Raw genomic sequence first — 11,286 nt, forward strand, 5'->3', positions numbered from 1 at the left:
ACCGATCCCTCAAATCATACCAGCAGAATATCAAAAATTATAAACAGACAAACTAAAGACATCAAACAGACCTAAAGAGAAATTGTCCAAGTATTTCCAGCAGAGTGCCGCCTCCTTCCTTTGATCATCTGTCTTGAGACGCAGAACAAAAGTTGCTGAGTCGCCGGCTCGTCTGCTGAACTTTTGATGGGATTTGCAAACTTTTGCACAGAGATAAGCAACCTTGCTGTACTGGATCTAAATGTCACTTTTTAAATCTAGTGCTGTTCACAATTGTTTTTATGCATTTTTTTAAACGTTTGCCACTGTATTTTATACAATGCGACACTTAACAGCTACTCTGAATGTTTCTGTTCTTAACTATATTTAAAGAAATGAAGTATACTATGTAAATAGACTGGGAAATAATGCACAATTGTATAAATGAATAAAGAAAAATTAATGATTGTAATGTGTTTTATTTTAACAAAAATATGAATTTGTTACAGAAGAGGGAGTGTTTGGCTTTGAGTGTGGGATTTCAGGCACTACCAATAATCACAGGCTAAACATGAATAGCAAATATCTAATGTGATATTTTATAATAAACATTGCTGAAAATGGTCATTTTAAATTAAATCACCACTTTAGAATAATTTCTTCTACAATCACGATTCACAACATGCACTGTAAACTAACTATAAAAAAAGATATACTTCAGCATATATTCTGATTATAATGGCACAACAGGTGTAAGTACATTCCTTATGCATTAGTTCATTATACGTATTCCAAAGTAAAGGTGAATTGTCCAAAACTCCCCTCTAATGTCAATAATGCTGTCTGTGTTTGCATTATAAATATCCAGCGCAAACGTTACAAACATGGAGTTGTTTCCTGCCGTGTGATATACTGGCCGGCTCAAGGTGTTGACCTGACCGCCCTGGACACTCTGACCTCTGGTTGTGGGGCAGGAGGCGGGGCTTAGATGGCCATTGTGCACAGAATGAACTGTAGGCAGAAGACACAGAGGGAGAGAACGGGTAAAGCACATTCAGCAACAATCTGACAGATAAAGCTGCTCTGTTGTCTTTAATCACAGCACAAAGTCCAAATATTACACCATCAGATAACATAGCAGGTCCGTGCATGGAATTATGGGAAAGCCTTACAGATACAAGTACTGGCTGCCCAGGACTACAACCATCAAAGTCTAGATTACACCACATGCAAAAACAACTCGGATAAATATTTACTTGTTTTTGCAGCTCTTACAAAAGTTTTAAAGGGCCAGTATTCTAGGCACGGTGCCATTTTATAACTCAAATATGACATAGAAGAAATTTGACTTTCTAATTTAACAAATTGGGGCTCTGTCTCTTTAAAAACTCCTGCTGAACACATTCAGGAAGTCACCGCAACAGTTTTCCTCTATTAATCCTTTAGCAGTGTTTTTACCAACATTGCACTGAAAAGTGGCTCAACAAATGCAGTTCCACCAGATGTTTGCCAATTGCTGCCAGCTAGTCTGAAGGAGTCACAGGGAAGTGCTGCTCAGAGAAGGAGCTGTGCCTTGAAGGGGGCACTAGGTCCAAACAAGAGTTTCACAGAGCTGAATGGTTCCCACTGGAAATTAAAGGATTTCTCAAATCCTTGTCTTTCATTATAACATAATGAAAACCTCTGAAAAGTCAATTTTATATAATGCTGCTCCTTTAACAAATATATTTAGAATTTTATGGTATTGATAAAAAAAACAACAACACAACTGTAGGAGTACAAGAAAAATCATGCTGATTGGCAGATTATCAAAATCCAATACCCCTGAATAAAACCTTGCAGCCAGTTAGTGTTTAAAGTTAGCTTGATCAGAATCCAACATTACTGAGCTGCAGCTGAGCTACAGAGAAGAACTGTATAACTATGAGTCACTTTCCTTCCACTTTGTGTGTCATTCTCCCACAAAACTCCCCAAACGTGTTGAAATATGAGGCCATAAGGTGACGGATGCTTGTGCAAGTTTCTTTACTGACACAAACTACATACTGAAGAAGAAGAAGTGATAGAACTTACGTCATCATACTGGAAACTGACTGACCCCTGCTGCATGGTGTCTCTCCGTCTGAAGTTGTCTGCAACAGGAAAAGGAAGCAGTGACTACATGAATCAGTTAACAGTGTTTCAAAGCAGAGGCTATTAAAGGCTCTGTGAGAAAACCTGAACCAATCAGGTTCTAACCTGTTAGAGCTCGCAGTTTAACGCAGCAGGCCACGTAGTCGTCAAAGTAGATTCTGCCTCCTTTGTTGTAGCGCTTTATGATTGCATTCAGGCCCTGAGGACTGATGCGGTAACCTGATGCAGAACAAATTGGGGGTGGGGGGCAAATCACACAGAGTTCTGGTAAACTGAACCTTGACTCATTTTAAACCAAGTGCATCTATTGAAACACAGGAAGAAAAAAAAGTAATGAGTAGTGACGGTTTCCTCTGCAGTGATAAATGGAAGATAAGCTCAGCGCTCATTTGGCTCTAAATGAGTTTAATTAAGAGCCGTCCTTCAGCTGCTGTCTAGCTATCCGTCATCGGGAACGCTTCCCGCTCTCACCCATGGCGTTGATGGCCTGGGACATCTCGTGAGGTTCTACGGTTCCACTGCGGTCCTGGTCGAACATCATGAAGTTCTGCTTCCAGCCGTTCAGAGCTGCGAACAGCTCCTTGAACTCGTTGAAGCCCATCTTGCCTGTGAAGTCCCGCTGGAGACGGTCCAGTTAAGTTTTCATAAACGGGTCACGTGTCCAGGTGGAGGATGGGGGGGGGGGGTGAACCCGTCACACAAAGGATACGTCAAGCATCGCAATCATGATCCTGCAGGTCTCCAGGCTAAATGCTGCACAGATAAAATACAAAAAGGTATTCGTTACAAATGCAGCAAATTTACAGTTTAATAATAGTGATTTCTTTTTTTGTCCCTGAACATCAAGAAACTACTTTAAAGTCCAATTTTTATTCCACTAAAATTTGGCCAATAACTAACAGGAATCTGTCTCAACTCATGATGCTGCCATCACAGCAGAAACTAATCTCACCTAATATTTAAACTTGAAGCAGCCTGTGAACAGGAGATTCAGATTCTTTAAAAGGGGAAGAAGATCCCATTAAGGAAATGATCAACCTGGATTTTTAGCCAAATCAGGAGGAACTGAGAAAACCTGACTTAAAGGAAATACAATGTTTAACTAAAAGGTGTAAATAAAAAGTTAAAATTATACGGTCTGTTGCCTTCATTTTGAAACAGTCACTTTGGGGATGCAGGCAACTTGGTGAGGTCCTCCAGGAGATGAGTAAGGAAAATTGACAGAGGTGGGTTGGAAGCAACTAGATGGCATCCTTTGTTCTACAGCCTCTCTTTTGCAGCCTCAACATGTTTTCTGTTTTAGGTTCAGATGACCAAATGCCAGATTATTAGGAAAGAGATGACGTCATCTTTACCTTTTTCAAACTCCAAAACTTTCCACACATTTCCTCAGTAGTTGGTAGCATTGCCTTTTCAACTGGTTACAAACATTTTCAGTAACCTTCCACCAGCTTCTCGCAATACTTTTCTATAATAATGGCCCAATATTTCTGGCTGAACAGAGTCTGGTTTCTAGGGAACCTTCCTCTCACATACCTTTCTAGCCTAGCCAACATCTTCCATGGGATCAGCTCTGGAGTTCATGTGGCATATGTTTAGCCACTCATCCTCCATCAGTATTATTCTTACCTCCCTTCCTCATGTATTTTTAATATATAATGTTGATGTTTTTTTTATTGTCTTCTAAGCTCACATATAGTCTGAACAACCTCTTCTTATAAGATTTACCTTTATAGGCATCAATAAAGATATGAATGAGGTCCTGATCATTTTCCCCCCGATATTTTAACATTTTTATTAAAGTGATGCCTGAGCTGCAAACATCTGAAAAAGTCTTATTTGTCAAGGGCAAATTTTTCCTGCAGTTATTGGAAACCTTCCAGGTCAGTTCCAGAAGAGGTCACACAGTAAGAGTCAATTCTTTGAATCTTAAGTCGGGTTGTGCTGGCACAAAATCCTCATCATGCTCAATTCATCTTAATAACCGTGTTTTCCTCTTTAGAAGAGGGTTATGAAACTCTCTGAACCAGATGCCGAGAGGGACTCTTGTAGAATAGAAGCACACAACTCATCTGAATATGTAGCCTGAAGACTACTTATCCCCCTCAGCAGAGCAGGAAGTCAATTTGACTTAATTCTAGTTCTTTCCATTTTTCTTCATCCCCTCTTCACACCAGTAAACCACATGCTGCAGTTGTGCTAAAGTGTGAAACAATTTTCCAAACAAGGGAGTGACATTCCTCCTTTTTCTCTTGGTAATTGTAATGTTTTATAGGTTGAAAGCACCTTTTCATTAAAATATATTATTATTATTATAAATACTTCTACAGCTACAAGCAAGGAATGTTGCCATGGTTATTGCTTGACGTGGTGGCAGACTTCTGGGTATTTATACTAATTTACATATGTATTTATGGGTGGCGACAGGGAGGACCAGCAGCTGTGCCCTTATTATTTATATTATGTATAAAGGGAAGGTGTACAGGTCTGTACGTGCACACGGCTTTATATATCCAATCTTTTTAGAGCACCGCACTTTTCTAAATTTGTTCATGTACCAAGTTTTAGTATGAAAACTGCGCACTCTTTCATAAATGAGGCCCCTGGGCTTCTGTCATTTCTTTATAAAGGTACAGTTCTCTTAGCTAAGCAATGGCTCTTATGATTCTGGCATTGAACAAACAGAAACACATGTTGCAATCCCCAGTGATCTAAAACAGGAAATGTTTATTAGTATCTAATGCCAGACTGTGAGAAAATGAGTCTGTTTTTATATTCAGTGTTTGTAACTATCTGGTTTTAGCCATCATACAGAAGCATAAATAAACTTACGGTTGTAGCTGCCAGTGAATCCAGCCTGAGTCAAACACCTCTGGAGCTCTTCTGCGTCCACCTCTCCATCCTGCACGGAGAGAGAGACCACTACAGGTGTAAAAAAACTAAAGATGTCTCTAAGGTTTAGAGGTATGGTTGAGGCCGTTAGTCGTAGATTCAGCTGTTTGACCCCAGACTGCAGGTCTTCATTCTCCTCTCTTTTCCTGTCTGATTACTGTGAATAAAAGACAATCGTTTTCTTTTTTATCCATCAGTGTTTTCCAAACTGATGGATTTGGAAAAAAATCCATCAGCTTTTGAATTTGAATATGATCCCCTGATCATATTCAGGGGATTCAAATACAAAGATAATAATAATTAAAAAAGAACAGTTATTGTTCTACTGCTTTCTCATAACTGTAACTTCCCCACTTTCTGGGGAAGCGTAAAGACTTCCCCAGAAAACAGAGCCCACCTCTGTGTTTTCAAGAACTTCTCTCTGTTTAGACTTGCAGCCTACCCACGCTCACCTGTCCGGCGATAGCGGTGAAGTAACCCCACATCGGATCGTTGGCAGCTGGGGGCGGGGCACCGTATCCACCTGGGTAGCCACCTCCTGCTCCGTATGAGCCGTATCCTGGCTGGTGTCCTGGGCCTCCCATCGGACCACCCATCGGACCTCCCATGTGTCCGCCCATCTGCCCAGGCATGGGGCCTCCCATGGGGCCCCCAGGCATCCCTTGCTGTGGCATCCCTGGCATGGGGCCACCATACTGAGGAAATGGATCAAACAGGAGAGAAAGTCAACCTCTAAACATGTAACAGCAGGATCTGAACTTCAGACAATAATGACAGTCAGACATAGGTGAAAATAATAATTGATGGATGAAATGATGAAGAACAGACAGATGATTGAAGGATGACTGATTTGGTGACAACCACACGGCTAACCAAATGGCTGGATGGACAGAATGATACAGATGGAGGACACTAATGGATCAATGTACAGACAGATATGTCTAACTTTGACTTGTGATTTTCTTTAGTATCTGCGAAACAAATCATCTCTTGAGGTCAAAGTGCGTCTTAAATGTTGAAGTAATGAAGTTTGTAACTTGTTAATGTTTAAATTCGCAGAGTTTAAATTCCACCTTCTTAACTAGAACGCCGTCACCTCTTGTATGACGTCAAACCCAGCATGAGTTGCGACATCCGAGATAAATGGAAAGCTCGATAAGCTTCAACTCTGACCTCTGGTTCATTCAAAGCGCGGTAAACCATGTCCGACAGCACCTGGTCCACGCCTTTCACTTAGTCACGTGACACATTCATTCACAACACCTGGTTTATGTAGATTAAAAGATACTAATGGATGTATTGAGCTCTTTATTTTTACTATACCTTTATCATCAAATTCTCCAGGGGACTTAGGCTAAACATATTTAGCTGAAAATTGTAGATAACGAACTTTACTGTTTTAAATATACTAAATATCCAAATAAAACCCCTTTAATGACGCAGCGTTAACGTAACTGGGGGTTTTCACCCGGAAGTCGGCATTTAATTTTAGCATGCAGCAAATACCAGAACTGTTGCTCATTTACTCTCCTAAACATGAAATACTCCCATTTCTCCTACAGAACAATTGAAGCTCAAAACTTTCCCAGGAGGTTACGGGCTAGTCTGCCTTTCTACCCAACTAAAGTTGGTATCTTGTGTCTTGTGGGGGCGGGGGGGGAGGGAACAAACACGTTAAGACATATTTTTTTACTCACCCCGCCGTATCCTGGATAAGCCATTTGATTACACCAAATAAAATCTTTCGAATTTAATGCTTTCAGGTAATAACTAGCACTGCTGTTTCGAGGCGTAACAACTTCCGAGAAGTGAGAGTAGGTTCTACATCATTTCCGGCCTGCGAAAGTCGGAAGTGACTGATGGCGCGGCGAACCAATGAGAGAGGAGATTTTTATGGTCCAGAACTGAAAGTAGCAGTTTTATTTGAACGAAATTTTTTTTATCATATAACCCACAACCCGTTTAACACGCTAACATGAGTGTGAAACATAGTGTCGGCAGCATCATGCTGTGGGAGTGCTTTTCTTTAGCTGGCCGTATAAACCTGTAAAGCTGAATTATAAACATTGACGTCTAAATGTGTCTGACAGGTTAATAAACGGCCAACAAAGCTTTTACCTTAAATATATTTGCCAATAATTTTTTTCAAATTGTTATAAAATTGGAAAAAGAAGCCATAGGCTAAAAAAGTAAAAAAAAATTAAAATAAAATAAAATAATAATAATAATAATAATAATAATAATAATAATAATAATAATAATAACATACCTCAGCTGTCTGCATAATGAGTGATAAGCTCATTTCGCTGAAAAATATAAAAGATTTGAGTCACAAATACGCATTTGGTTGGTAGAAATACATCTATAAATGTTTCATTTTAAGAGAAATTGAAGGCTTGCAGTCCACTAGATGGTGCTATTGCAATCTGATTGAAGGCTTACAAACAGCACTCAGATTTTAATTTCCTCACTGAATAATTTAAAAGAATAACCCATCTTCATAGCAATCATTACACAGAGGTTACAGTGATTTCCTAGATTGCTCAAGGGAACAAGACAAATCATTTTAATACACAGAAACACATAACTACAGACATTTCAATTCAATTGGAAATATTTTAATTAAATTCCACATGTAAAATAATTCTAGATGCAACTCTAAAGCCAATTGGTGTAAGGGTTGTCTAGAAGAAGCAAGCCAACTACATAAAGTAATTAACCACTCATAATCAAGAAGCAAGCGGTGACAGAGGAAAGGAAATACTTCCTTTCCACAAGAAGAATCGTAGAGCAGATTTCTTTCCTGTTGCTGCCAGTTTATTATAAACCAACACAAAGTAAAGTATAATTGTGAATTGGAAGGTGAACGGCGCATGGTTTTTAATATTTTTACAAGTAAAAATCTGGAAAGTGTGGCATGCATTTGTATTCAACCGCCTCAAGTCGGTACACCTTTACAACATGTACGCAGCAAAATGTAGCGCCATCTATCAGCTCTGACCAGCATCACTGAACCGGATAAAGCCTCTCCACAACATGATGCTGCCATCACCATCTTTCACTCTGGGGATTGTTTGCTTAGCTGAATGTGCACCATTAGTTTCAGTCACGCTTAGTATTCTGCTACAAAGTTCAATTTTGGTTTTGTCTAGTTAGTGCCAGCACCTTTTTACACACGTTTGCCAAAAGCCATGTTTGAAATACAACAAACACTCATCTTGAAAGGCTCAAGTAAAAAATAAATAAATAAATAAATAAAAAAGAATAGAAAAACAAACTTTGCACTCTCCCTGACCAATCTACAATAAAAGCAAAAAGTATCAAATTGATGCAGCAGGTACATTATGTCCTACTCCTGAGTGCACAGGACAGGCTGTAACTTCCTGTTCCTGTTAGCTTTGTGGTGCTTTGTGGATTCCAGCACTCCTACACTGACAGCTGCAGGAACCGTGGACATGAATCATGATAAGAACACAAGCTGGGAACTAACAGGTTCATTTATTGAACCGTTAAACTTTTTTTTCTAAGTGACCATGCATATGTTACATTTGAATGGAAAACAGTGTTTAGTTTCTTTCAAGGTGTTCTAGCTTTCTCTACCTCTTTTACTACACTTTGAACAAGGTAATGACAAAAAAAGTTGCCATAACAACACTCTGGTTCTCTCAAAAGTATTACGTTTTACAATTTGTATGTGTCTTGTGCTAAAAAATACATGTGGTTATTAGACATACCAGACTGTATCTATAAAGCATTCTCTCCTTCTCTCCTATGAAAGAAGTCAATTTTGGGCCTAGTCATTTGTTTTCTCAATAAATCGTCCCGCCTAAAAATAAATACCACAAAGTATATTTATTTTTCTTTTCACACTAATGACATCCAATGGTACCTCCCTGTGGTAAGTACAGACTCCATGCGGTCGCCCTTTATCTGCCTGGGAGTCAGTCTCGGTCCAAATAACTTCTTCATTCAAAAGATTCAGGGAACGTCTGAAGGAGGTTAGGTTTCGATAAGCATCGTCCAAAAAAATAATTGCAAAATGTGTTCTTTTCAGTCCACTTAACAGTTGTCATGTGTTACTTTGTGTTGGTCTGTCACCTAAAACCCCAATGAAAGCCACTGAACTTTGTGGCTTAATCGGACTGAAATATGGGTGCAGTGCTTGAGGAAACCGTGTTTGCTACTCTGAACCACGCAGATGTTCTGTAGGGATGTAAACAGAAGCTTTAGCGGCTCATTACAAACACAAGTCTCCCCCCTTAGTAACTCCCAAACCTAAACAAAATCACGTCCCGAAGCCAAGAATGCCATAACAGCTCTGACCTTTGCACCACATCTGCTGAAGTGACAGCCAAGCTTCCCTGTTTATGTCTGAGAATAAACACTCAAGCAGAAGATTTTCACATATAACTTTGTTATTTCTTACATACTACAGCAAGGACTACTGATACATATATTTGTGATATATGATTAGTAACATACTCTAAAAGTAGTAAAAATGACTTTCCTTCATCGTCTTGTTTTTGCTCTCGCTCAGTGACATTGGCGCCCTAATTGTCCAATAAGACCAAATGCATTCAGAGTGACAACTATAAACGGCCCCGGCCAGCTTAAGCGTCTGGTAAACGGATTTATCTGCAAAGAACCACTCCTCAAACAGAGCCACGCCGCATTAGAGAAGACGTTCACTGTCTGTTTGTTTGCTGAGGATGTCCGGTGCGAGGCGGACGAGTGCGGAATAATACGACGTCTGATCCTCGTAAAGACACAGCTCTGTGTTTGTTAAGCTTTTAACAGGCTGTTAACATTTACGGTCGGCTCTTACACTATGTACAAAAAGACTAACTTCCACAATCAGTGAAAACAGGGGCAAAAATACACCCAGTCTCCTTGTTTTGAGCATATTCAATGCTGTCATAGAGTTTGTTTTAATTGCATGTGAATTAAATGGTAAAGCTTACTTTGGGTTTACCATTCTTCAGTTGAGTACATAATTTTCCTCCCACTTCAGCAATTGACAGCTATTAATGATTACGTAAATATTGAGTATTAATTCAGAGACATTTATGATAGTCAGTTTATTGGCTTTACAATATTGTACTTTACATTACAGTTCAACAGGAATGCAGAGTCATCATGACAGTAGATAGGTCTATCTTATGTTTTTGTCATGACAGGAAGCACAGAGCGTCTACAAACTACAAAGGCCTCACAATTCTGTTATTTGTTCGTTCTTAGGGATGTAGACAAAAATGGATAAGAATTTTTTATGCATTACGCAGCTTGTCAGATGCTTCTGTTAGCGGGCGCTGTTACCCTTTTATCTAAATGTTAAGTGTTGTGGCAATGGCCAGTTTAATGTCCAATAAATGTAGTCAGAATTTTCAATCAGAACACTGCTTTCTGACAATACATTTACCTGGTGGTGATCGGACTATTGCGCCTGACTGGCGTTTATATATTGGATCTGTTTGATCTGAGTTTTCGCGAAAATACCTTCTATGGTCAAGCACACCATCTCCATGGTGGTGGCAGGCTGATGCTGTGTGAATACTTTTCTTCAGCGGGTCAGAGAAGCTGGCTTGAGCTGGTGGGAAGATGGATGGAGGCAATCCAGGAAGAATACCTGCTAAGAGAATGAAAAATGAAATTAGCTTCGCTGTGCAATTTATTCTCCAGATTTTTCAGATCTCGATTTGCAAAATACATTTACTTTCATCTGAAAAGAGGACATTAGACACTGAAAACCTGTTACCTTTAAACCACTCTGACATCTCACAGTTCAGTCAATACAAGATTTGTGGCCTGATGTCTTGGATACACCTGTCTGTTGTAGTCCTTGAAACTTTAGCCACAATCTTGAAAATCTCCCCCAAAACTGAAGCGTACTCCACAATACTCTTAAAGCATCGTCTTTGTTGCTTGTGTTGAGACAACTGTTAGTTGATCAAACTTTGTGGAGTGTACTGGGAACCTTCTGAAACATTCATGTCGTTTTCCTGAAACTTTCATGGAACTCACCAGAACCCTTGAAGTATATACCGCTTACTTTCTGGGATTTTATTTGATTAATAATAAATCAAAAGTTCTGATTAGTGTCTCAGCACTCACAGGGTACTTTCAGAAACTGAGCAGTACTATGTTATGACTTCTACTTTGAGACTTTTCCAAAACGCCTATAAAACTAGTTTGCAAAAGGTTATAGAGAGTACTAGGTAAATTCAGGGAAAGCTACAGAAAGTAACTTCTAAGTTCCTTTAAACACTCAGCCATATTATGCTG

General features: G+C 39.4%; 1 protein-coding gene across 1 annotated transcript; it reads right to left on the bottom strand.

Moving 5' to 3' along the window:
• Positions 1 to 438: 438 nt before the first annotated feature.
• LOC106917582 (sorcin-like) lies at positions 439 to 6,857 on the bottom strand. The gene is made up of 8 exons (XM_014986671.2): positions 6,702 to 6,857; positions 5,457 to 5,699; positions 4,945 to 5,014; positions 2,822 to 2,865; positions 2,584 to 2,731; positions 2,218 to 2,331; positions 2,053 to 2,111; positions 439 to 990 (listed from the first exon to the last, which is right to left on the bottom strand). Exons 1-8 carry the CDS (start codon positions 6,723 to 6,725, stop codon positions 964 to 966), a joined length of 729 nt encoding a protein of 242 aa, XP_014842157.1. The 5' UTR covers positions 6,726 to 6,857; the 3' UTR covers positions 439 to 963.
• Positions 6,858 to 11,286: the final 4,429 nt, after the last annotated feature.

This window comes from Poecilia mexicana, unplaced genomic scaffold (genome assembly GCF_051168715.1).
Source record: "Poecilia mexicana isolate PSO_F unplaced genomic scaffold, ASM5116871v1 scaffold_2, whole genome shotgun sequence".
Taxonomy (NCBI): domain Eukaryota; kingdom Metazoa; phylum Chordata; class Actinopteri; order Cyprinodontiformes; family Poeciliidae; genus Poecilia; species Poecilia mexicana.

Coding starts and splice junctions, on each gene's coding strand:
- LOC106917582 (XM_014986671.2), bottom strand. CDS start 6,725: ATGGCTTATCCAGGATACGGCGGG. Junction 5,015..5,456: donor TCACCGCTATCGCCGGACAG/GTGAGCGTGGGT, acceptor CTCTCCGTGCAG/GATGGAGAGGTGGACGCAGA. Junction 2,732..2,821: donor TCATGATTGCGATGCTTGAC/GTATCCTTTGTG, acceptor GACCGTCTCCAG/CGGGACTTCACAGGCAAGAT.